The sequence below is a fragment of the Mesocricetus auratus genome, unplaced genomic scaffold (genome assembly GCF_017639785.1).
Source record: "Mesocricetus auratus isolate SY011 unplaced genomic scaffold, BCM_Maur_2.0 Super-Scaffold_4256, whole genome shotgun sequence".
NCBI classification, from domain to species: domain Eukaryota; kingdom Metazoa; phylum Chordata; class Mammalia; order Rodentia; family Cricetidae; genus Mesocricetus; species Mesocricetus auratus.
In genome coordinates this window covers 98,516,955-98,543,767 of record NW_024429182.1, presented here as the reverse complement: position 1 = coordinate 98,543,767, position 26,813 = coordinate 98,516,955, and the positions used below count along the sequence as shown (strand labels likewise).

Genomic DNA, 26,813 nt, shown 5'->3' with positions numbered 1-26,813 from the left:
GAGCCCAAAGGGACCAAGGAAGCTTTGTGCTTTTCTTACAGCGGGTAGTACAAAGTATAGGAGATACAGCTCAGCATATCGCAGATACCTAAACACCAAGGAAATTAAGCAAGGTGACAGTCCCTAGAATTCTTGTGTGACACATGCAAGCCTTACTAAGCCATTGTGGGGGGGGGTGACTTTGTTATCACCAAGTCTGGTCAGCATGATGTTTTCTGTGGGACATCAAAATAATGAAAATCCTTGTGGATGGATTATGATAGGGCTTGAAGTCTGTGTGGTCCTGAAGGAAGTGGACATAGGTATACTGCTGTCCTGGTCACATTAAGACTATTTCTGGATGTCCTATTGACTGATAAAGAGAAGGATCTATTTTCAGGTTTTCAGATAGATTCCAAGTGCCATAAGCTCTGTTGATTTACACACAGATTTCACATCTGCAGCCGCAGCTGGAGTTGGAGTCACCCGGGTGTTAAGATCACACAATCCACAGTCACTCTTCAAGACCTGCCATTTGCACAAGGCAGATGAACAAACAGTGCTGTCTCAGCAGTGACCTCCGGATGACAATGGAGTTTTCAGTTTACTGATAGGGAAGAAAAGTTCTAGTGCTTCAGTGTGGCAGTTTCTATAGTAACGGTCCACCAATTTGTTGTTCCGTAAACAAGTGTGGGTGTTCTGCCACTTGCTTACTGTGTCTAATTCAAACACTGGGGAAACTGCAAACGGGCTGAATTTCTAGTCTTCCTCTGACCTCCACAATCCCCATATTAAATGACAGCTCCCTGTGCCTTTTACACCCTCAGAGACTCACACCAGTCAACAGGTACTGTCCGATGGTTTGTACAAGTCTAGTTGAACACTGTGTGGTGCTACTTGCTGCATTGTGGGAATTGTTCTGTGTGGGTGTTGCTCAACATGGTAGCTACAGTCATAGCAGGTGCCTAGCTGATATGAGGCAAGAACTTGCTTTTCTGTTTCATTTAAGCCCAATCCTGTCTAATTTAAATGCAGATACAGAAGCGAATGAGATGTCCCAACTCTCCCTTGGAACAATCACTTTTTCTTTTCTTGTCAGACTGAGAGTCTGTGGCTATCTACAGTATAGATTTCACATGGACCATTCCAAGCCTTCTGAAATGATTTCTAATGCACACTGCCCCTTAAGAGTTAGTCCATCATTGCCCTAACCTTTACCCATAAGTATTTTATTAGGCTTCCATTCTGTGGCACGCCATGGACCTAAGGTTTGGGACCCTCCACTGGCAGTATCAACAGACTGTCCAGTCACTTCCCAGCCTACCTGTCACTCCTGTGCTGGGCAGACAACCCTGAGGAAAGCAGCCTTCCAGTCACCTCCTAAAACTCAGCCCCATAATTCCTCACAGCTTACTAGTTTGGGGGGCACTTTAAAGTAGATTATTTTAAAATATATATTTTGCCTGGATTTTCTTTTATGCCCAGGGAAGTTAGCTCACATTACTTGTCTACAACACCATAAACTTTCTATTTATTTGGCCAGGTGCCCAGAACACTCACTATGGCTATTTTCTGATTACTGTGATGTCACAGGCTTGAGGGACAGCTTTGCAAACTTGACCTCTCTGTTCACCCAAGTCATCTTTCCTGCTTGTGGGGTGAAGAGGGGCTTTGGCTTTGGCAAGAGAAACAATGTCAGAGAAATGTAGATGGAAATGTCTGTCCTGCCTGGTCCCACAGCCATTTAGACCCAAATAAACACAGGTGCTTATGTTAATTATAAACTGTTTGGCCAATTACGTGGGCTTCTTATTGGCTAGCACTCTCTTAATATCAGCCCATTTCTATTAAACTGTGTATTGCCACGAGGCTGTGGCTTACCTGTAATGCTCCAGCATGTTGCTCTTTTGGCAGCTACATGGTGTCTCCCTTGCAGTTCCTCTCTCCTTACTCTTCCCAGAATTCTTCTAGTCTGGTAGCCCCGCCTATACTTCCTGCCTGACTACATCCTGTCTGTCCATTGGCTGAAATAGCTTTTTTCATCAACAAATAAGAGAAACATATATTCATAGCATACAGAAGCTCATCCCCCATCAGAGAAAGAAGGCTCATTTTGGTCTACACTTTCAGAGACTATATCCATGGTCACTGTACTGTGTGCCTTGTTTCCAGCTGTGACCAGGCCAACTGTCTTGGAGTGTGTCTTAGGGTACATGCAGCAGTTAGGAAGCAAAGAGAGAGAACATGGGAAGAGACCAGGGACAAGATATGCTCTACTTTTAGTAGTGGCCTATTCTTTGCAACAAGGTTTCACATCCTGGAGTTTCCATGATGGCTCCATAATGCCATCAGCTGGCATTAAGCATTTAGCACAGTCTTGGGGTGGGGGTTGGGGAAGTATGCCCAAATAGAAATTCATTGCCTGACATGTAAGAGCTGCAGAGTAAATGTCCTCCTGCTGCCAACACAGGGTCAGTTGAAATTCTTGTGCTTTGAGAGCTGTGGGGCTTTTGTCATAAAGTAAATCACCTCTACTGAATGACCAGACAGTCTGGGCTCAGCACCAGAAGTCAAGGGCAAGAACAGTAGGTGTTCTTCCTGAGCTAGAGCTCTGGACTCCCTATGCTCAGGCCCAGATGTCTGCTAAAAAGCATACATTCCTGTGGCTGAATCCAACCATCAGGTGTGCACTTAGCATCTAAAATATATTTACCCACCCTATTTTAAAAGATAGTGATCTATTTTCCCAGGCAGTGGACAATACAAATGATATTTCTGGCATGAAGAGCTGGGAGCTTCAACTTCTCCCTCCCTGGTAAACTGCCACTTCAGAGATTTCATCTGGCGATACTGTGGGAAGTGCTCTGCAGGAGAGCCACAGCTGCAGCTGGCTTTTCCTACTAGGTCCAAAGACACCCACCCATCCCCAGCTTCATTTATAATTGTGAGGCTCTTTGGATTGATTTATTATGAGTGTGCATGCCCTAGCTGGTGTGTGGAGAGCAACTTGTGGAAGTTGGCTCTCTCCAACTTTGTGGGTTCCAAACTGTCAGGTTTGATGGCAGGAGCATTAACCTGCTGAGCCATCTCACAGGCCCCTGTTCCTCTTAGACGTCTATTTATAGACAAAAAAAAAAGAATCCCAGCTGGGCATTGGTGGCACACGCCTTTAATCCCAGCACTCGGGAGGCAGAGGCAGGCAGATCTCTGAGCCTGGTCTACAAGAGTGAGTTCCAGGACAGCCTCCAAAGCCACAGAGAAATAGAGAAACCAAAAAGAAAAGAATCCCTGTTTTCTCTAGAGTGGACTAGTGTTACTGTCACAGAAGTGAACAGAACTGCGTCACTGTGACAGTACTTATAAAGGCTTGATTCCTGGTGTGTGGATCTTGCTGGGGTAGAATAAAGAGCTTCTGTGTGCCTTCCTGGGTATTTGGTCAAGAAGAGACTCAAATTCATTGAGTACAAGTTGTCTTTCTTTCCTTAATTTATTTTTATTTAAATTAGAAACAAGCCTGCTTCACAAGTCAATCCCAGCTCCCTCTCCCTCCCCTCCTCCTCTGTCCTCCACCAGCCCCCCCAGTCCCCACCTCATTCTCCACCCCATCCCCCGTGGGGGATCCCCAAAGTCTGTTATATCATCAGGGGCAGGGCCTAGCCCTTCCCCATGTGTCCAGGCTGAGAGAGCATCCCTCCATGTGGAATGGGCTCCCAAAGTCCATTCGTATGCCAGGGATAAATACTGATCTACTACCAAGGTCCCATAGATTGCTAAGGCCACCTCACTGACACCCACATTGAGGGAGTCTGGATCAGTCCTATGCTGGTCTCTCACCCATCAGTCTGGGATCCATGAGCTCTCCCTTGTTCAGGTCATCTGTTTCTGAGGGTTTCTCCAGCCTGGTCTTGACCCCATTTCTCATCACTCTTCCCTCTCTGCATCTGGGTTCCAGGAGTTCAGTTCAGTGTTTAGCTATGGGTGTCTGCCTCTGCTTCCATAAGCCACTGGATGAAGGCTCTATGATGGCATATAAGGTAGTTGTCAAACTCATTACTGGAGAAGGGCATTTAAGGTAGTCTCTCCACTATTGCTTTGATTGCCAGTTGGTGTCATCCTTGTAGATCCATGGAAATCTTCCTGGTGCCAGATCTCTCCTCAAACCTGTGGATCCCTCTATTATGGTATCTTTCATCCTGCTCTCCTCTATTCTTCCCCCAACTCAACCTTCCTGCTCCCCCATGTCCTCCTCTCCCCTCCTCTTCTCCCCCTCTCTTTCTTCCAGCTCCCTCTCCCTTCCCCCAATACTCCCAATCTGCTCAGGAAATCTTCCCTTTCCCTTCTCCGGGGTACCAAGCATGTTTCTCTTAGGGTCCTCCCTGTTTCCTAGACTGTCTGGCGGTAGGATTGTAGGCTGGTCCCCCTGCTCCATGTCTGAAATCCATATATGAGTGAGTACATACAATGTTTGTCTTTTTGTGACTGGGTTGCCTCATTCAGGATGGCTTCTTCTAGTACCATCCATTTGCCTGCAAATTTCAAGATTCCATTGGTTATTTTTTTCCACTGAGTGGTATTCCATTGTGTAAATGTACCACATTTTCTCTATCCATTCTTCAGTTGAGGGGCATCTAGGTTGCTTCCAGATTCTGGCTATTACAAATAATGCTGCTATGAACATAGTTGAACAGATGTCCTTGTTGTATGAACGTGCATCTTTTGGGTATATGCCTAAAAGCAGAATTGCTGGATCTTGTGGTAGACTGATTCCCATTTTCCTGAGGAAATCTGTTCTGATTTCCAAAGTGGCTGTACGAGTTGGTAATCCCACCAGCAGTGGAAGAGTGTTCCCCTTTCTCCACATTCTCTCCAGCATAAACTGTCATTGGTGGTTTTGACTTTAGACATTCTGACAGGAGTAAGATTGTATCTCAGAGTTGTTTTGATTTGCATTTCCCTGATGGCTAAGGATGCTGAGCACTTTTTTATGTGTCTCTCAGCCATTTTAGACTCCTCTATTAAGAATTCTCTATTTAGTTCTGTACCTTACTTTTTAATTGTATCCTTTGGTGTTTTGGAGACTTGCATCTTGAGTTCTTTGTAAATTTTGGAGATCAGCCCTGTGTCAGATATGGGGATGGTGAATATCTTTTCCCATTCTGTGGGCTGCCATTTTGTCTTGTTGACTGTGTCCTTTGCCTTACAGAAGCTTCTCAGTTTTAGGAGGTCCCATTTATTAATTGTCGATCTAAGTGTCTGTGCTACTGGTGTTATGTTCAGGAAGTGGTCTCCTGTACCAATTCATTCAAGGGTACTTCTCACTTTCTTTTCTAAGAGGTTCAGTGTGGCTAGATTTATGTTGAAGTCTTTGGCCTATTTGTAGTCAATATGATAGTTTACATAAGTGACCCGAAAAATTCTTCCAGGGAACTCCTACAGCTGATAAACACTTTCAGCAAAGTGGCAGGATACAAGATTAACTCAAAAAATCAGTAGCCCTACTATATATATACAATAAAAGGGCTGAGAAAGAAATCAGAGAAACATCACCCTTTACACTAGCCACAAACAACACAAAATATCTTGGGGTAACTCTAACCAAACAGGTTAAAGACCTGTATGACAAGAACTTTGAGTCATTAAAGAAAGAATGTAAAGAAGATACCAGAAAATGGTAAGATCTCCCATACTCTTGGACAGATAGGATTAACATAGTAAAACTGGCAATGTAATCCCTATCAAAAATCCCAGCACAATTCTTCACAGACCTTGAAAGGACAATTCTCAACTTTATATGGAAAAACAAAAGATCCAGGATAGCCAAAACAACCCTGTACAATAAAGGACTTCAGGAGGCATCACCATCCCTGACTTTAAGCTCTGCTCTAGAGCTATAGTAATGAAAACAACTTGGTATTGGCACAAAATAGACAGGTAGACCAATGGAATCAAATTAAAGACCCTGATATTAACCCACACACCTATGAACACCTGATCTTTGACAAAGAAGCTAAAAATAAACAATGAAAAATGAAAGCATCTTCAACAAATGGTGCTGGCATAGCTGGATGCTGGCATGTAGAAAACTGAAGATAGATTCATATCACCATGCACAAAACTGAAGTGCAGGTTATCTTTCTAGGAACAGGAAAGGCACCTCTGTGACCATTGCCCTTTCTGAAACTATCTGCTCTGCCCCTTGTTGAGTCAGAGCACGGTGATCATTAGTAGAAGATGTATGTTCTTCAGTACGCCCAAAAGAGGAATCTCACAACTGTATCTTAGAGATAGACAGCATCTGTGTAAAAGACTGTAGGCTCAAGGACTGGAGAATTCACTCTGTACCCACTCCTCTCTATAACTCTGCCCGTGTACCCTCACAGATGGATGGACTGTGCGTGTGTCTGGACCCCACTGTAGGAAACGCTGCCCAGAGACATAGAGCCTGAGTTGATTTCTCCCCCTATTTCTTTCCTCTTTCATGAGCTTAAGTTCATGACAGAATTCCTCTCATTCTTTATTAATCCATGTAATCACTGCCTTTCCTGAGCCCCCCCACCACCAACTAATTGTGGGCGGTATCCCATGCCTCCTCCATGAGATGGAAATGCCTTGAGAGATTGTGTCCCCTTTCTCCCAGTACCCGCTAAGGAAATTCCTGATGAATCCCTCCCCATATCCACCCGTGAAACATGCCTGACTTAAGGTATATGTGTATATCCATTTCAATTCGTTTTCAGAATTTTGTACAGTACATTTGAACCTTATTCACCCCCTCTTCAAACTCCTCCCAGATCCATGCCAACTTTGTACCTATTTTTGAATTCATCTACCTCTGCCAAGCTCTGTTTAGACCAGGCAGCAATGGCCTCTTGTCTCCTTACCCTCTAATCCAGATGCGGCCAGAAGAGGTGGCAGTGGTAGGGAAGGTCTGGGCTTGGGAATCTAGAAGGACTAAGCTCCAGTTTGATCTGCCATTCTGTAGCTATGAGACTTTGGGCAAGTTGCTGAGCAGCCTGATTGCAAAGCAGGTGGACAATACCTCTCCCACTGGTATCTTCAAAGGATGCCTGAAGTCCCTTATCACAGTCCAGGAATGGAGTAGGCTTTGGAGAAATGCTGCTCACCTTACCTCTTGCCTGTGTGCGTATAGCTCATGTATGGAATGTGCATTGTGTGTGTCACGGATATTTCTATTTTGTGTGGATGAGAGGGAATGTGCAAGGAGGAACAAAACTATGATGAGTCATCTGTCCATGTGTCTTTAGAGCAACCTAGGCCTCATCCACCTGAAAACATGAGATCACATTAACAGTCACACCTAAAATGCCACCACTTCCTGCCCACCTGTATGTACAAGAACCTCAGCCTCTTAAATCCCACTCTCAGGGGGATTTGGGAATTCTTCAAGGAAACCTTGATGGCACCACCATGGTCCAAGTCAAGAGCATATCGTTCCCATGGTTACCAATCCTCAGGGTGGGCAACAAAGGATATCCAGGAGTCTGTCTGTGGCCAGAATTGTACAGTGTACCTTGTGTAGCATTAGCTCTATGATCCGATTGAGCTTCATTCACCCCGGTGTTGACCATTAGCACAGCTGGTGACCCTACCACCCCAGTCCAACCCAGGATCAGTGAAACTTTCTCCATGAGGTGGCCTGTGTGGGCCAGCAGGATGTGGGGGATGGGTCAGTGGGTGGAATTTATTCCTGCTGCTCATCTCTACATGGATCTCCTGGAGACACTGGGGGAGTTTTGAAGCTAGTTAATCCTCCTGTTCCACTCCCTGTCCTCCCCTTCTTCCTGGGAGTAGTGGCTCTCATTCTCTACCTTCACTCAGTACCCAAGATGTCTGCGCCCACAGGGAGGGATCCATGGCACCACTGACAAGCAAGAAGTACATCCTGAGGTTCCCAGCACTGGAGACTCTGATGCTGGATGACAACAAACTGTCCAATCCCAACTGCTTTGCCAGCCTGGCTGGACTCAGGAGGTAATGTCATAGACCCCCTCTGCACCATCCCTGACCCACAGCCTGGGGTGAAGCCCCTGCTCCACCATGTATTTCTGCTGTGTGGCCTTGGGCAAGGCAGTTCTCTCTCTGAGCTTAGCTTGGCAGAGAAATGCTACATCGGTAAGGTTATTTCTGATAATGTGTAGGACTAGTCATTACTCAGGAAGACAGGAACCCCCACTCCCCCCACAAAAAAACCACAGGGAACTTTAGCTGCCAAGTTCTACAAAGATCTTTAGAATATTTCCTTTGAATTCAGTTACTATTTACCGAATACTACTTTGTGCCCAGCTATTTATATATTGTCTCATTTAGTCTTCATGGAGCTTTAAAGATTAATAAACTTATCCCCATTAGCAGTAAGGCCATTGAGCTCCAGAGAAGGTAAGTCCCTTGCATCTCAAGGTTATACAACAGGTGTCCATGTCCAAGCCTAATCCAGGTGTGTGCCCCAGCTTGCTCAGTAACTAACACCCCAGAAGTAACATCACTGCTGTGATTCTGAATTTACTTTCCTTAATTGAAGACTGAAGAAATTGAGCCTGGACCAAAACAAGATTTTCCGGATCCCGTACCTACAACAGGTTCAGCTCCGTGATGGATCAGGGGACTGGGTTACAGAGGGGCCGAATCCCCAGAAAGAACTACAGCCCCAGACATGGATATTTGAGACCCCGGATGAACAACCAAATTATACTGTACTGCCCATGAAGAAGGATGTTGACCGCACAGGTGAGCCATGCCCTTTGTTCCCGACGGTCACTCCATCAGATAGTGGACTTTGGGGGTTGATTCTGGGAGCTCCTGTATTCTAAATGAACTGCTTAGACTTCCTAACCAGTTCTGTCAGGTGAGATACTTTCCAGCTCCAACTAAAAGTGGGTCGTTTTTGTAAATCCCATGTATTAGGAAACTCGGAAGTCAGGAACGCCTGTGGCATATCCATGTCCTCAAGAGCCCCAGGCCTGTCCATCCTCCTACCTTGTCTGCTTGTTCTCTTAAGCTGGTTCCTACCAGGTTCTCAGGATGGCTCCACAGTCCCAAGAGTCACATGCACATGTCATCTTCCAGAGGCAGAAAGGAAAGACGTGTTGCCATGCCATAAGACCAAGTGGGGTAATAGAGGAGCACGTGTCTGGGTTGGGCATACTTTGTTCCAGTCCCACTGAGCTAGTTATGTTACTATGCATCTGCCACCTGTTTGTTTAATGTTCAAACTGGGGAAAATAACTTACAGCAGGTGAAGAACAGAAATCTTGTGCAGAGCTTGACGCTTTCTATTCACTCTTAACCCATTACTCCCATCACAATCCAGAACCTTCCTAGTATCCCAGTGAGACCCTCACAATAAGTACCTCCTCCAAGAGTAACCACTCTGCCCAGTCTGGAGCTCATGTCCAGAACTGTATAGCATGGACTTCCTGCCCGGTTTCTTCCACTCAGTGTCATGTCATTGGGTTCATTAGCATCACTGCATATATCTTTCCCCCACTCTTATTTTGCTCCATGCACACCACAAGCAAGGGACCCCCCTTCCCTGATATATCAAAGTCCTTCTCACTGCAGCCGCCTCCTTGACATTCCCTGACAGTCTGGCTGTTGGCTGCATAAGCCTTTCCCAGTCCCTGCTAGATTGCTACCAGAGAACTGTTCAATGTGAGCATTGCTCCTCCCCCTCCTCCCCCTCCCCCCTGTTTATTTTCATGTGACCTTTCTCAGAGGGAGGGGCCCAGGCACCAGTGAGGGAGAGTGCTGCCTGCACAGGATGCAGGCCTGTAGGTGCTCTGCCTGGGTCCCTGGGTTAAACTCAGCTATTGATTGGCTCATCTGCGTCCAATGGCTCCAAGGATGAACTCTTTCCACAGCCTCTTCCCTACATCGGCTGTCCTCAGCTCCTCAGATGGGACGTCTTTTCTATACTTCTTTTACGAGACAGCTGGTTAGCTTCCTACTCCACACAGGCTCCCCAGCAGCAGCGAGCTAAAAAGAGCTTGCACGTTGCAAAGTTAGGGTGAAGTGTGTGGGGGAAGCAGGGAGGGGACCAATCACGAGGGCCTCAGCAGCCTGGCTAGGAGTTGGGTTTTATCCCAATCTGACCCTTTTCCGTGTTAGCACTGGAACCTGGGTGGGAGGCGCCAGCACACAGGGGGGAGATGCCCAGCCGTGACCCCTCTGACATCAGTATTCTCACCAGCCTTTCCTGTCTCTGTTGTTTCAGAGGTTGTGTTCTCATCTTACCCTGGATTTTCAACCTCAGAGGTAGGAAGAACTACTGCTTCACACGGGTTTGTTTGTTCCTTGTCCACGTAGGGATCGAACCCAAGGCCTTATGCTAACAGGACAAGCACTGTCCCCTAAGTTACACTTCTAGCCTCATCTGGGTTCTTTTTCACCTGATATAATGAAAAATCCTGTAAATAGTTGTACTCCCATAGTTGGAGAATAATGACGAGAGCATTAACAGAGCCACAAGAGACATTTCTCTAGGTCACACTAAGTGAACAAGTCTTTGCTGAGCACCAGCTGTGAGTCCGCCCTATGCTGACTCCCGGGGATGCGTGGGAGAACCGACCAGGCCCTGCCTGACCTCATTGCTCCACAGACTTGCTCCCATGCCTTCAGATACTGTTCAGCAGAGTGTAGTGACAGAGGCTACCTCAGGTGACAAAGCTGAGACTGCCACCGCGATGGAACCCACAGAGCCCTCTCAGAAATGATTTCCTGCTGGTTATGCTGCCCCCAGATCTGAGCCTCGCTGCCAAAGGTGTACCGTTTGATTTTGTCAACAGAGAAGACTGGTTTTTGTCTCAGGGCAGAGCTCACTAACCAAGCCCATGGAGACTGATGTTCTTTTGTAAAAGTTTAAAAATTAGAAAAAAAAGGAAAAGGTGAAAAGGCACAAGATGGAACCGGACCGGCACAACCGAGCACAAGCCAGAGAGTGCATTAACATAGTTTATTACAGCGGCGGAAGAGTGAGAGGGGGGCAGACAGACATGAGAAACGATAAGAGGGGGGTAGAGAGAAGAAGGGGTAAGAGAAGAGCGTGGAGAGTGTTACAGGGTGGAAGAGAGTGAGGAGCGCGACCATGTGGAGTTAGTCACTTAAAAGGGAAAGCTTGCGCGCTTGCCTACTGGCATGCGTACTGAGTCAATTACACAGCCTGGTAACGAGTAACTGTGTGCCCCGCCTGTTGTGGGGGAAGTGGGGGGGGGGGTCAGTATGATGCCGGAAGTCCAATAACTGATACATGTAGACTAAATACTGATGCATCCATTTGCAACAAGATGTGCATCTCCACACCTAGCCAACCCATATCCTTGAGAGATAAGCCACCTCCTCACAGAAATGACTGTATGAGAAACTGCACCATTTCACTACGGCTGCACAACAGAACCAACAACCACTGACTGATTTCAGTTCAGCTGATTAGTTCCCAAAGTGACCAGAGCTCACACGGTGGTTCTGCTGGTTTTGCAGACCAGCTGGGAGCTAAGCTTCAAAGGATATGGTGTGCCCTGGCCTCCACATCAGCTTTTCATCCTGGTCTTAACAACAGGGCAGTATCAGGTCTCAAGGAAGCAAGCGATCTTGGAAGAAATGCAAATGTGTCACATTAATTTGAGGGGCAGGGTGACATTAGAACACAGTGCTGACACTAACCAGCCCAGAGGTTAAGGTCACGTTTAGGGATATAGTTCCTAAGACAACTGCTGTCACTTCAGGTACCAGTCATGAAGGAGAGAAGAGACAGTAAGCTCTCTACACAGTGACCAACTAGCTATAAATTTGGGAGTCCCCACAGCCCCCCTGAGGTTTAGAATTTTCTTGAACTCAGAGAACTTGAGAAAGGGTCATGCTCAAGCAACTGCAGTAGTAATATCAAGGACAAACAATGAGGCCAGCAAAATGAGAAGGTGAGATCTACAGGGTCCCACCTGCAAAATTCTGCACCCTCCTCATGAAACCTGGGCATCCCACTCTCCCAACATGTCGATGTATTTACCAATCAGGGAGCTCTCCTGAGCCTCCGTGTGCAGCTTTTTGTAGAGGGTCTTCTTAGATGCCTGTTTGAGCTCAGAGCCCCACCCTCCAACTGGGTCTGACTAGTGCCCCTCCTCACCCCAGACAGGCCCTCCTGGGGCTTTAGAAGCTCAACACCAAGAGTTTAAGCAGAAACCTGACAAATTCCTCACCATAAGGCAGCCAGTCTAGTTTTAGGAGTGTAGAAAGAGCAGCTGCTCATTTAAGTGGGGCAGTGTCAAGGGTCACATTGCAAAAGGACACTCATATTGGCCGAAGGGCCCATGGACAGGATGTACACTGGAAACCAGTGACAGTTGGCAGGGTCATCAGTGCTGGAAGGTGGATTGGTGGTAGAGATGTTCATGGGTCACTCTCCGTAAAAGTCTCTCAAAGAGTATCAGTCAGCCCTCAGCTCAGTGTACTCTGGCTCGATTCTCTGGGTTTTCCTGGTCTGTGTTGTGCTCTGACTTGCCCCTTTCTGCTTTTACCCAGCCTTATCCCAGTTCTGACCCTGGAAGGTCCTAACAGGCAAGACCCTTGCCACCTACTTCCTCAAAAGTTCAGGGAGAAAAAGTGGTGGTCAAGGAAGAAAATCATTATGAAGTGTGACCACACTAAGAAGAAACAGGGGCAATCAGTGGCTAACCCTTGTCTTTGGAGTACTGATAAGAACCCAGGCTGTGTAGGAAAAGCACAAGACTGTGGGGGCGGGGATAAGTATACAAAGTCAATCAGTCTTGGTCCATTTCCATGTGGCTCATCGTGTCACATCTGGTTCTGGAGGTCCTGTGGTCTCTCAGGAAATTATTGCTTGGTAGGGGCGGGGGTTTCAGTTATGAGATGATTGTTCCCACTCAAGGGGCAGCCTCCACTCTCTTACAGGATAGTTACTTCTCCCTCTGTTCCCGTGGTGGGGGTGATCTGCCTTCAGTCTGTGTCTAGAATCTTGAAAATGTCTTGATTACTCTTATCTTTGTGTCTTCTGCCTTGAAGGATGATGGGAGAGGTAAGTTTAGGGCTAATTCATCCTCCGTGGCTAGTTTTTATATGGACACCCTTAAATGTGTGTGTATGGACTTGTGCAGGGACAGGACCCAAAATTGAGAGTTGCACAGGAGATGGCTGTAGCCCCTAAGGAGTCGGGGGCAGCCTTCAATCCCTGTCACAGGGAGTTGAAAAGCAGAGGACACTGCTGTCTACTGTCATTGTACGCCGCTCTGTTAGATTGCAGGGGTGACCTGGACCAGAGAAATTATGTAAGCTTCCAGGAAGTATCTCATTGGTGTTTTACCTCACGCCGGCCTGTCCCATTTGTGTGGCTTCACAAGTTGGCTTAGGACACAAAATACTTGGCCCAAAGGAGTTGCTCCACACATGTTCATCTGTGGAACAAAGGACTGTAGGATGGCTGTATTAAGATCATGCAGCAGCTAGTGGCACTTGGGACATTTGGTTCATCTGAGCCCAATATCTACCCTCATCCTGTCCTTTGACTCCATGTAACGCATAGCACATAGTGGCATCAGTTCCATTTTCATGCTTGATCCTACATTGGCTCTGAGGCACTCTGGGCTGTAGGGGAGCCCAGGTACTACAGGTGACCCAGATGAACCATCCTATCACCAGGCTGAGCCTGGCTGTTGTTCCGCCCTGAATGAGAACTGGAGGCTGAGGGTCTGGATGCTGGGAGTTCCCCATTCAGTCCCCTCCTGGCCCCCTCTTCTGGCCAAGGCGATTGACTGACTGATTGACTGATTGTCTTTATCAGTGTAAACACCTCTTTTACCTTCTGGGGAAATTTCAGCTGAGCCGCACAGAGGGTGCCTCCCTCAGCCCTCAGGGCTGGAGCTGGAGGAGGGGCAGGAGCCTCTGGTGTCTGCAGCACTCGCTCCTCGAGTATTCTGTGGCCCCAGAGAACTTAAAGTTGGAACTTTGAATACTGGAGATTTAGCTCCTGTGACCCTAGAGAATGTGGAGTCAGAATTCTGGCCTTTATGACCCCAGATGTCCCTTTGGCCAGGCCTTCTTGCAGAGGTCTTCTCACCACATCTCACCACCTCAACTTTTTTTTTTTGAATCATTGTGACACTTTGATTCTGACTTTTCTTTTCCTTCTAAGACATCCAAGATATGTTCACTTCCTCCCATATTTGAGATTCTTCCTGTGAAGTCACTGAAAGCAAGGAACCAGACACTGGCGCCACCTTTCCCAGAGCTGAGATACCTCAGCCTGGCCTACAACAAGGTAACTGCTTTTGCTCTTTCCTTGGGGCGTGGATGTGAGGAAGGGACATCCAGCAGTTTCTCCCCTGCATACAAGTGTGTGGCCCTGGTTCTCAAGGTATGGAAAATTATTTGGCACTTGCCATGTATGAACTTGCGTGCTAGGCCCTAGGAGTGGGTGTGAGAAGACAGACCTCCAGGCGGGGCTGTAGCTCACTTGATGGAGTGCTTGTTCAGCATGTGTGAAATCCAGGGTTCAATGCCTAGTATGGCATAAAGTAGGAGTGGTGGCATGTCCCTGTGATCCCACCATGTGGGCAGTAGTGGCAGGACAATAAGGTCAGCTGCCTAGTGAGTTGGAAGCGATCCTGAACAAGAGACACTGTGTAAAAGAAAAAGCCATGCTATCTCAGAGCTTGCCTGCCGAGAAGGTTGACACCAGACAGGCAGTCACAATATAAGCATGTTTGGTGCTAGGAAGAAATGCACAGCACTATCAAGTGTATGATGCTGGGTCTGACCTAATGTTTGGTCAAGGAAAAGAGTTGTCTAAGCTTAGATCTGAATCATTGAGTTTCATCAGGTAAAGGGGGGTTGGGGACCCAACACACTGAACAGTCCATGTATCTGACTTCAGCTGTTTCCCCTATATCTAGTATCCAGATCTTGTTTGATTTTCTGTAGCCCCTTGGTTGTTTATTTTTTGGAACTGGAGAACAAACCCAAGCTCTCATGCACACTAAGCATGTATTCACCTGCTGAGCTACACCCCAGCCCGTTTTTCATTCAACTAAAGTATTATTTTTAATTTTGCCTGTGAGTTTTATCTTTGACTTGTGACTTCCTTGGGCATCAGCTGGTTAATTTCCAAATCATAGGGCTCTTCTAGGTGTCTTAGATTTGTTGATTTCTAATCAATTCTCTTGCCAGTTAAACATGATTTGTGTGACTTCTTTCTTTGTAAAGTCTATTCAAGCTCGTTTTGAGGTTCCCACTAAAATTGATGATTGTTCCATGAGCACTTAAAGCAACAGGTGTCTGCAGTTGTGCAGTGTTGATGAATGTCAGTCAAAATGTTGGCAGTGTTACTACTATCCTATGTACTCTTGCTTATCAGTTACTGAGAACAGTGAGATGATTCAGTGAGTAAGGTGCTTGCTACACAAGCATGAGGACCAGAGTTCAAATCCTCAGCACTCACTTAAAAGCCAGCCATGGAAGTAAATGCCTGTAAGCCAGGTGTTGCAGAGGAGCAGCTGCAGGTGGACCCTAGAGCCTTGCTGGCCAACCAAAACAAGTCCAGGTTCTCAGAGTGACCCTATCTCCAAAAGGAAGGTGGGGAGCAATAAAGGAAGACACCAGATGCCAGCAGTGGGCCTCCACACACACATGCACAGGCAGGTGCACCCGCACCCGAAAAGAGAAGAGTCCACTCTAGACATAGTTTTGTTCTTTTCTACCTTTAGTTCTGTCATTTTGAAGTCTGTTTAACAACAGGGACAGCTGCGCTTGTCACACATCTACCTAACATTCGGTCCCCTTTTAAATTGTGAATCACCTCCCTTTACTTCTGGTAACACTCCTTGCATCACTGTCTTGGTCTGATTCTAACGTGGCTGTGTCACCTTCAAATGCTTCCTCTTTGCATGGTCGTTTCTGTGGCTCTGCCCTTGCACTTGCAGCCTGGGTCACCTGTACGGAAGCACATTCTCCAGACCACAGAGAGTGGATCTTTGCTAGATGCCCCGACCCGAGGGACATTCAACGTGGGTCTGGTGGACACCTAAGAGAAAGATGGAGGACAGGGGGATACGAGAATGGACGCCAAGACAGGATTCTGATCAAGGCAATGTCTTTATTCACCACAAAGGGATTTATATAGAAGTTAGGAGGGGAAGGGATGAAGGTGTACTTGCTGCTGCAGGGGCAAGAGGTCAGTGGGAGAGGTGGTCTGCTGTGTTGCCTGGCTACCTAAGCTACAGGGCAAGAGGTCAGGGGTAGGAACTCCTATGTTGCTTGGTAACCTGACAGCAGGGTCCGATCCTATCTATTACATTTACTATTGCTCAGGCCTATCTCCTGAGGACCTTGTAGTTTTCCAATTAAGCTAACCTTTAACTGACAGGTAACTGCAGGCCTGTCTCTTGGAATTTGCTTTATGTCAGAAGAGGTGGCAGGGTGGTTTAGTGTCATGTCTTGTCTATGAGTACGTGATACAGCCTAACTGACTGATGGCTGGCGGCCCTTAACAGCTAGGCTGTGAGGGTGGTTCTCTGCTGTCTCCATCTGTAGCTGCCAGCCTTCCCCAGCCATCTCTGGTTGATCCCCATTAGCATTCCTGCCTCCAAGTAGACTGCTTGGCTTGTGTCTTGGCACTTGCTAGCCCAAGGTAGGGACCCAGGCTGGGCTCCAACCCATCTTAGGCAGCATTGTGGCCCTGAGTCTCCAAGACAGCCCTTCTCATGGTCCCACTGCCTCTGCTCCCACAGCAGCAGGAGATCTCTACTGTGCAGGACCCAGGTGCTTTCCTATTCCACCTCAGGAGTAGCAAGTGCTCTCTCTCCTAGGTGCCATGCCTGGGGGTTGGCTGTGGGCAGTGGGAGGTCACTGCCTCTCCTGCAAGGGCAGCTGTTCTCCAGGAACACATTATGCCACACAACGCTTTCTGTGGTCCTCTCTCATACCCACACACCATAACACACCCCTCAGGAGCCTCATTGACTTGCTCTGAGCCACAGTTGGACTTTAACAATACATTACAATCTCTAGTTGATTCATCCTTAAGGCATGTGTAGCCCTGGCTCGGACCACAGGTGAGCCAGTGCCCACTCACCCTAGAGATGCCCTGCTTTTCTGAGAGGTCCTGGGGCTTCGCTGAGGCCAGAGTTCCCTGGCAGCTTCAGCACAGTTGGGACATGGCTTGCCCAGCTTGTTCTTGTTGGGGTAGCACTCCTTCCATCTTGTGTCCTCACCATGACTGCCATTTTTCTATATGACAGTTACTCCCAGCACTGTACCTATCTCTTGTCAGTTACCTGTTCCAGACCACCAGGCTGCATCTTGTTTGGATGCTAGGCTTTGTTTTCCTTACACGTGAACCCTTGGCATCCAGAATAGCTTGATGCACATCGTCATAAATGCTGCTTGTAGCACACCACAGGCACAGCCACATGTGTTAGAATTAGTGTTTGGTTCACAGAGGTACAATTCTACCTCCAAACAGAACTTCTCTCCCTAAGATGTTCACTTAGAAGTATTGCATCAAAGCAAAACAGCCACTTTAACTCAAACTTTGACCAATATTTATTTAGTTCATAGATTTGGTTGTTATATCATCTTTAATGCAGTGAGGTTGGATAGAAATCGGAGGTTATCACTGGAACCTGACTGTGTCCCTGAGGTCATTTGACTCACCCCATAGGGAGCAGCCAGCCTAGGGCCAGATTCTGCTTGCCAGAACCCTGAGTCCATGCCTTTCAGCTAGGGCTTGGCCTCACAGAACATGTGACACACACACACACACACCCTGGGTGCCACTCAGCTTCCTGTGTATTTTAATTATAAACAGGCTCTTGTGTCTTATTGAATTAGCATTTCCACTCCCCTTTTGTAGTATGTGTCTCTCATTGCCTAGTTTGCCCAGAGGCGTGAGCCATCCTGGGCCACCAAGACACACAGCACAGGCAACTCTACAGATTGAGTCTCCTTCTCTGGACTCTAGCACATAGGGTCACGAGCTCTTTTGTAATGATGTTTTCAGCATCTAGGCATGTGTTCTACCACTGAGCCACATCATAAAGCCCAGCAATTTGTTTTAGGCAAAGAGACAACGTATCTGCTGGATATGTCTGTTGGATAGTCTGTTGGAGCTACTTAGCTCTGCAAAGGTAACATGAGCACAAAGGAGAAAGATGACAGCCTATTGAAACATGAGCAAGCAAATGGCTTGGTGCAGCCTCTGGGCTGAGTGGCTTTTATATTTTCAGGAACATTCAACAAGTGTTTCATGTGTTAAAATTAGACAAAATCAAACCCAGAGCCCATAGATGAGATTTTACTGGAAAAGAAACACTCTAGCTATTTGTGTATGAACTTCCAGGGCTGCGTCAGGAGCAGAGGTGCTGTCCCAACACTTAGCACCAGGCTCTTCACAAGAAGCTTCAGTGGCCTGTGCTCCAAGAACCAAGTGCTGGGCTAGCTGAATGAACCACCACGAGAGAAGTGATTTGCTAGAGTGCAGTCCAGTGAGAATCCAGCAGCCAAACTGCATAGTCTTCCCTTCCCCTCCCACCCGCCCTTCTGTGCCCCTGCATGCAACCCCATTCTGGGCTCCTCCGATATCAAGAGCCCTGATTCTGCCCCCCTGCTCTCCCCATGTTCTAGCTACTCTGCTCAACATGCTTGTGTAATTTTTGTCATGCAGTCTGGCTAAGTGCACAGGGGCCCTGTAGCCCCTGGCTCCAGCCAGCCATGAGGTAGCCCTTGCCATGGTTCAGCTTTATCCCATTTATAAGTGGGTCCCTGCCCTCTGGCCCTCTTCTCTCGATCTAGGGGTGCTTAGGGCTGATGGAAAGGAGTGCTGCTGATGGAATGCTGGAGTGACAAGTTTGCCATGAGGATGACCAGTTACATCCAAAGCTAGTGCTATGCCTACTCTCAAGGCTCCTTGAGACAAGCGCTTGAGTGGCCACCAGTACCCTTGATACTCTCATGTCCAGTGTGGATAACAGAGAGATTTTTTTAACTCGGCTGGAGAGATGGTTCAGGTGTTAGGAGCACCCACCTAGTAACTCACAACCAACTGACTCCAGTTCCTGGGAGACCCAACCCCCTCTTCTGGCCGCTGAGGTCACTGCACACATGAGGTGCACAGACATACATGCAGGCAAAATACCCATACACATAAAATAATGAAACTCTAACAGGCATGGTCAGCGCCATAGGTACGTAGTTAGATCTCACTACACAGTGCTGTAGAATCTTTATAAAGGAGGGCGAAGTGTGCTGGCCCCGAGTAGGCGATGGTGCAGGGATTGCCTACTGTCTGCAGCCATCCTTACTAGCCAGCATCTCCCACCGGGTGGGAGCACTGACTAACATGTCTCCTGCACTTGTTCCAGATTGCAAAGGAGGATGCTGTCCTGCCAGCAGCTCTCTTCCCCTCTCTCTGTGAGCTTGTCTTCCACAACAACCCTCTGGTAGCACACACACGAGGTATGGTGGCCACAGATTTGTCCCCCAACCCAGTGCTCAATGTTAGCTCTAGAACCCTTACTCTCACCTTAGATGCTAAGTTAGACTTGCTGGTGGGGAGTAGGAGGGGTGTGGAGGAAGGAGGGGAGGGAGGGCTCGTCTACCCTGGAGAATAGAGCACAGCTGACATTGCTCAGCACCTGCTTGCCCCAACAGCAGCCATGGCAAACAGGCATTGACCTCAAGAACTTGGGAACTTGGATAGAAACCAAAGTTCACAGTGGTCATGCACTACTCGAGATCACCTTGGGGGAGAAAGCTGGAAATTTTGAGTTTTCTGGCCCTTACTTTAGCTCTACAAGCTGCACCCTGCTTGCAGAGCATGGATGTGTGGTCTCATTTCCATTTCTATCTGGAGTTGGCACAGCTGCAGGGCTAGCTCTGCCAATATTCTGAATGCAGTTCTGTTGTCGCGCCCACCATCTTCTGGCCAAGACCTAACAGCTGGAGGTGTGTTAGAGTTCTGAGCCTGTGGTGACACCAGTGGGTGCTAAGCCTTGCTGCTCTTCATCACCTTAGCCTCTGTGAATCACTTTCCTTGCTTACAGATTAGGAATAATATGACACCTACTTCCTAGGGTTGAAGAGAGAAGTACAATTACATTAACACATACAAAGTAATTTGAACAGTGCCAAACACACAGTAAGCCCCAGGAGATACTAGCTAATTGTCATCATCCTTTCCTTCACAACACCAGGAATCCCACCACTGCTAAAGAGTTTCCTCCAGGAGCGCCTGGGTATCCGCTTAGTTAGAAGGAAATTGGTAAAAGCTAAACACCATATTTTGATGCCTCGGAAGGAATCACGAAAGGTAAGCTTTCCAACAGGACCCTGGCCCCAGGGAAAGGGAGCCCATTTTAATGTGCAAACTAGCTCTGGCACAAGAACTCCCCTCCCCAGACAAACCTGGAAACTCTCTTTCCATTGGCTCCTATGCCTTCTTTGTTAGACACAGCTAGAAGCAGGGGTGGTAAGGCAGAGGGCCAAACAGGAGGAGGGAGAGTGAAGAGCCTTCCTAATTTTACAGAGAAACTGGGGCCAGAGAAGGAGTGGGGGAGAAATCAGCCTTGAGGTTAGACCCATCACTGTATAGCTGTCTGACCTTGGCGAGAGTTTTGGTCTTTGAGGGACTGGTGCCTTACTCTGGAGCCTCACAGAGCTGCTCAGTGGCCTGGATGAAGGGACATGATGCTACACTCAAGAGCCAGCCCCGTGCAAGCTACAGCTCCAGGTTGCCAGAAGTAGACACACAGTCCCTGCAGCATGTAGGCTGAATTCTTGCCATCCCAGTGGATTCCTAGACTCACCTCTGGGGACCATGAGTTAGTGATTATCATCCTCTTGATCTAAAGGAATTTCAAAAGAAAAAAATCTGTGCAAAGCTCCTGTCTCCTAATGCAGACATTGCTGGTCCCCAAAGGTAGACACATCTGTCCCTTGCCATCTGCTGTGTGGCTGCTTCTGTCTAACCAAGCTCCTAAGCCCTCAAAGGAGCAGAGCAGGCTTTAAAGCCAGAAATAGAAATTCCTAGGGTTTCTGTGGCCTGCTCTGAGATACCACCTCCCTGCATACAGCAGGGGAAATGTTAGTGAGCTAGATACTGGGTACGGACCTCTGTCTCCCACAGCGGTCCATGGCCAGTACACCACCGAGCACCCACACCTCTGCCCTCACTCTTCTCCCAAGAAAACAGGCTCAGAAAGGTGCACCAGCTCACCAGATACAAGTTAGTGTTGGGTTCAGGGTGTCCCCGCCCCTCCTCTTGTTCAAGGTTCTGAGTCATTGAGGTCGTAATGAACACAGTACCAGCCTGTGATAAACAAAGCGTTAGAGTGCATCTAGGTGCACATACCACTGACCCCAGAACATGGCTGAGGCCTGAAGCCAGCTGGGATAGCAGTCTGTCTGCAGGGTGCTGAGAGGTGGAGCTACACATGCAGGCCAGTGAGTCCTGGGACTCCTCAACTCCCTAGATGAAGGCTACAGGTCCTGCTCAGGCATGGGCAGAAGTAGAAAATGGAGTGAGAACACAAGAGGCAGATAGATCAGCCGAGTACCAGTGCCTGGGGGTGGCCTCCAGTGAGGCAGGGATGACTGTCAATTCACCCTGTGGGAGAGGGCTAGGGAAGTAGGGTAGCCAGCCTGAGGATTGAGAATGTGTTTCTCCAGGAGCTCTCCATCTCCCACCTATAGGCAGATGGAGGGAGATGCTGCCCCTCCCCATGCTGGCAAGGTTTCCTGGTGTGCTAAAGCCCCCCCCCCCTGCATGCTGTCTTTCCCCTGTGGCATGGGTTTTGAAGAAGCCCTTCAGGCTTCCATTCAAAACATGGACTCTACACATATCAAAAAGAAAAAAATTCTTAAAATGAAGCTTATTTTAGAAAGGAGTGGTCCTTCCTACCCCTCGGGTGTTAGATCCAGGTACAGGCAGGGCAGGCGGGGGGGGGGGTTAGGTGGGGTAGTAGTCTGCCTTGTTCACAGGTAAGCAGCTTCCAGGGATCCAACTGTGTCTCAGCTTGCTTGCTCCTAGGAACAGTGTTCAGGGTCTTTCTACTCCACATCAGTCTGTAAAGTAGACAAGGCAGGCCAGCTCCTGCTCCCCCTGCTCCCCCTGCTCCCCCTGCTCCCCCTGCTGCCAGGGAGACAGTGCAGGAAAGACAGTGACAGGCCCTGCCAGGTAAGTCATCCCATAGCTCCTGAGAAACTTGGTTCAGGAAAAGCAGGGCCACCCCCATCCCCTGTAGGAATCCTTGAGGAGTGTGAGAGGCACTCTGATAGACCCCGAAGAGTGATGCCCAGAGCAGAGTGAGGTCAGGATGCAGCTGATGCCGAGGGCCCAGGGCAAGGCATTTTACCTCTTCGCACCTGGGAAAGAGGCTCATTGTTCCTGGGTAGTTTATAAAATTCACACTGTGCGGCAGCGCCCGCCCGTGTGGTCATCAGAGGACAACTTGTGGGAGCCGGTTTCTCCTTCCAGGCTGGCAGGAAGAGCCCCCCCCCAGCCACCATGGTGGTGTGGAGTGAAGCACACGGGAAGGCCCTCCTGCCTCTCCAGACTGCACTCCCCACTATATAACCCATCTGAGGCTGGCGGGGCCCAGGACTCACTCTTAACTAGAGAGCGAATCTAACCCAGCCTCTCTCTCATACAGGTGAAAACCCACATCCCCAAGGTGCCAAAATATTCTCTGGTCCCCCATCATCTGGCCATGGCCACAGACAAGCCTCCCTCAAGTCTTATGAGGGAGACAGAGCCAGGAGTTGAGAGGCTGCCCTCCACCGAAAACATCTCTCATGAGGCACTGCTGGCCACCGAGGGCCCAGAAGGCCCTTCCCTAACTCATCGGACCTTTGTGCCAATGCCTCCCATCTGCTCCGACTCCACCGTCCACAGTGAGCCGGTGTCCCACCCGAGTCGTACAGGTGGCCTTTTGAGCCCAGAGCACCCATCAGATGAAGACGCCAAGAGTACAGAGTCCATCTTCCTGACCCAGGTACCTGCCTCTACCCCTGGCTGCAGTACCCACAGGTTCCTGCACTGAGCTACCTGCACTGCTATAGACTGCACAGGCCAGGCAGGGAAAGCTGAGAGCCGGGCAGCTCTCGGGCACCCTCTTATTAGGGTCTACACAGGACACGAGTCGTCCTATGGCACAAGCAGTATCTCAGATCTCACTAGGATATGGTGCTGGCCAGTTTGTAGAGGCTTGTCACCACTCACACCTTTGCTAAAAGTCACCTCACTTTTCATGGTGCCCTGGTCCTGGGAACAAAGATGGCTCAGATACAGATGCCACCCCAGAGGTGCTGATGGTCTAATGGGAAAGTGGACAAGAGTAGAACTTGCCATCTGTGCAGGGACTGGGGAAGCCAGGGACAAGACCTGAGGAAGCCTCTGCTCCTAACCAGAAGGGCAGGGAGAAGGGTCGAATGAGCTGCACTTCCCAGGCTGTGGAGATGTTAGCAAGGTAGAGACACAGGCAGAGAGAAGATGAAATGTCATGAAGGAGGAGAAACTCAAATGGAAGGTTTAGGTGTCAGTGCAACAGTGTGTAGAGTAATGGTTCTCTGACCCCTTTAGGGTTGAACAACCCTTTCACAGGGGCCACCTAAGACCAGAGAAAACAGATATTTACATTATGATACAGTAACAAACTTACAGTTATGACTTAGCTACAAAAATAATTTTATCCTTGGGGGGGTCACCACAACACAAGGAACTGTATTAGGAAGGTTGAGAGCCACTGGTGTAGAGAAAGGAAATACAGATTGAACATCCCCAATCTGAATGACTCAAATCCCAAATTCTCAGAATTCTGAAATTTTTATGTGCCTACATATGTGTTTCATGCATAAAATCACTTAAAATATATGAAATTACCTTAGGGTAATAAAATATACATAAAACAAATTTTATGTGTAGACTTGGGTCCTGTGCCAAGGCATCTTATCTTGTCATGTAAATATTTTAAAACATTCTTCCCCAAGTCATTTCATATAAGGACTGCTCAACCTAGAAGAGCTGGCAGGGCCCCCTGAAACATCCCTACATGAAACAGGGTTTCCTGTATTGTATAAAAGCCATTCGGATAGGCCAAACTGTTCCCAGCTTACCCCAAAGCAAGAATAAAGGCTGCAAAACAAACACCCTTAGCATGGCATTCGAAGGTCTTCATCTGGGCCTTGCTCGGCACTCTAGTCACCTGTCACGTTACTCTTTAATGTCCCATGCTGTAATGGCTTGCAGTTCAGCCCTCCCTCTATCTGCTTTGTCAGGGAACAGCTCTCCTGTATCCCCAAGACTTCCTATGGGGTTTTCTGGATGGCTTTGGGTCACCTCTGACATTGCTCAGATTGGCCATGCCTTCTCCTGTTAGCACACATCACCGATTCTGTTGACCTCTGGGCCTCAGCTCTCCCTGTATCAGGGCCCAGCACCGCAGGCTGTGCACAGCCCATGCTGGGATTCAGCAGGGAACAATGTGTTTTCTTCCTGGCACAGGTGAATGAGCTGCCATCCTCCACAATTCACAGGGAAAAGTTAGAGGCAAAGAAGAATGAGCAAAAGAGACCATTAACTGCACCCAGAGAGGCAAAGAGGACTCGGAGGAAGCAGCAGTCTGCCTCTATGCCCAGCAAGTATGATGGCTATGAGGAGCTGCTCACAGTCAAGCCTGATCCAGCCTTTGTGGAACCAAAGGGTATGTCTGGGCCAGGGGCATCTCCTCAGCCCACAACAGGCCATACTGGGCCAAGGTTGGTGCTGTCCTCCATTTGAATGTCCGTCAGGGGGTTTCTTAGGGCATGACAGCATCACTATCCTTTGCTGAACCTTCACTACTCTGGGGTTATGGTTTTCTCAGACTGGCTGGATTAGCTCAGTCGCCCTGGAAAATAGCTCACAAAGGGTTAATGACCAAACAAAGCCAGGTTCCTGAACTCTCACCAGCCTCTGTTAAGGTCCAGTAGAACATCCCCAACCCTCCCCACTGGGCTTGGGGCAGCAAAGGGTGCCCTCTCAGCTATGATTCTATTTACTCTGAAGTGCCAACAGTATCTATGCCTCCAAAGGAGCCCACTGGGAGCCGGTCTCCTGGGAGTCACACTGTTATGTGATCCCTGAGTTTAGGAATCACCGTGAGGCCCAGTCTTCCCACATCAGGCTCTGAACTCATGGGGACAATGAATGGTGAAGCCTTGGGGGGGGCAGATGAGGGAGCCCTGGGAATGACTTTCTTGGGCACTGAGCAGGGTCAGGATGACACTTGTTGCTGCCTTCTCTCTGCTAGGCATCCAGAAGAACGCACAGGCCCTGCATCGCATGCTGAAGCAGCCACTCGTCTGCCGTTCCTCCAAACCCAGGCTGGACACTTTCCAGAAACCCTACATCCCCAAAGAGAAGCGGGTAAGCACTGCTGACCGGCCACTGACTGGGATCCTGAGTTCTGAGGTCTCTGCAGGTTCAGATCTTGGGACCCTGCGGCCGGTTTCCCAGAACTCTCTACTGCCCCCTGCCTGTCGTTATGAGTGCATGAAGTGATAGACCTCCTTACCTTGTGCCAGGCTGGGCGGGTACCAATCCCACCCCCACGGAAGACCCGAGCGCAGCTGCTGGATGACATCCTCATTCGCATGCGGGACCCTCGGAACGTCACTGAAGCTCCACTGAGTATGGTGCCCCTGTCCCACCAGGGCTGGTGTCTAGCAGGGAGGGCTGGTGTGAAGTTAGAAGGGAGCATGGAAAGCAGGGAGCCCTCTGGGAAGTGGGAATTTCCGAGAAGTCTACTGTGTGTGCAGTGCAGGCAGACAGGCGGGAGGCTCCTACTGTCACCACCGGGCACTTTCGGGATTTGAACCAAGGCTTGACTACCCACTGTTGGATCTGGACTGCTTCCACCCAGCAATAGACTTTGTGCATTTCTGGGCCATGGAACCGGGCAAGCCTGGCGCTGTCCCCTCTCATCCCTGCAGGCTCGGTGCTGCAGAGGCGCGCACAGCAGCGCCTGGTGAACCAGAAGCAGTACCGGGAGGCCAAGCGGCTGCTCAAGGAGTTCCGCTCACGCTACAAGCAGTTGGTGCGCAGTTCGCTGAGGACTGTGTTCACTGCCAGCCCGCCACCCAGGCCACCCACCCGCGCTCTGAGTGCGGGCCAGCCCAAATTGGGCCGTTTCCTCGAGTTCATGGACGAGTTCTGTCAGGAGCCCACGGGCAGCGACTCCAAAGAGTAGAGCCGTGCACCGCCCTCCCCAGGGGCTCTGTGCCCTGGACTGTGCCCAGGCCTGAAGAGAGGGGGTTTGGGCTCCATGTCGCTCCGTGGTCAGCATGTGGAGCTCGGCAGGACCTCGCCTCCGCACCCGGCCAGGCTGCACCTGGTGGCTGGCCCAGCAGCAATAAAGAGTGGTGCATAGAGCAATACAGTGGGTGCCAAGCATTCTTCTTGGAAACCAGGCCAGGGCCACAGCAGTGGTGCCACTAAGGGCAAGAGGGCTATAAGAAACCCTCCAGAGTCACTCGTAACAGCTTCAATAAGTGCTGACACAGGAATAGCATAGAAAGTGTAGAAGTTAAGTGGGCTGTAGCCAGGAAGAGGCAGTGTAGCAAAGCAGAGGGCAGGAGGAAGCTTTTCCCATGTTAGGGTGAAAGGAGATGGAATGGTCCCTTTTGAGATAATGGCTGGTAGAAGAGGGGTGGGTTTTAGCTTCCCAGGGTCCCATAATCCTGGACACAGGCTGAAGATAGAACACAAGCATCTGGGCTGGGCAGGCACCCAGGTTCACAGTAAAGGTTCAAGGTAGACTGGGGCTGCTGCATTCTGG

At 48.9% G+C, this 26,813-nt stretch overlaps 1 protein-coding gene across 1 annotated transcript in view; it reads left to right on the top strand.

Moving 5' to 3' along the window:
• Xrra1 (X-ray radiation resistance associated 1) overlaps positions 1-26,410 on the top strand; it is a 74,941-nt gene extending 48,531 nt beyond the window's left edge. Inside the window, exons 9-19 of the mRNA XM_013116281.3 lie at positions 7,843-7,971; positions 8,519-8,724; positions 10,211-10,251; positions 14,138-14,263; positions 19,362-19,455; positions 20,193-20,308; positions 22,650-22,991; positions 24,500-24,698; positions 25,287-25,402; positions 25,561-25,666; positions 25,969-26,410. Of these exons, the coding sequence (XP_012971735.3) occupies positions 7,843-7,971; positions 8,519-8,724; positions 10,211-10,251; positions 14,138-14,263; positions 19,362-19,455; positions 20,193-20,308; positions 22,650-22,991; positions 24,500-24,698; positions 25,287-25,402; positions 25,561-25,666; positions 25,969-26,225 (1,732 nt within the window). The 3' untranslated portion in view covers positions 26,226-26,410. The remainder of the gene's footprint in view (positions 1-7,842; positions 7,972-8,518; positions 8,725-10,210; positions 10,252-14,137; positions 14,264-19,361; positions 19,456-20,192; positions 20,309-22,649; positions 22,992-24,499; positions 24,699-25,286; positions 25,403-25,560; positions 25,667-25,968) is intronic.
• The last annotated feature ends 403 nt before the right edge of the window (positions 26,411-26,813 follow it).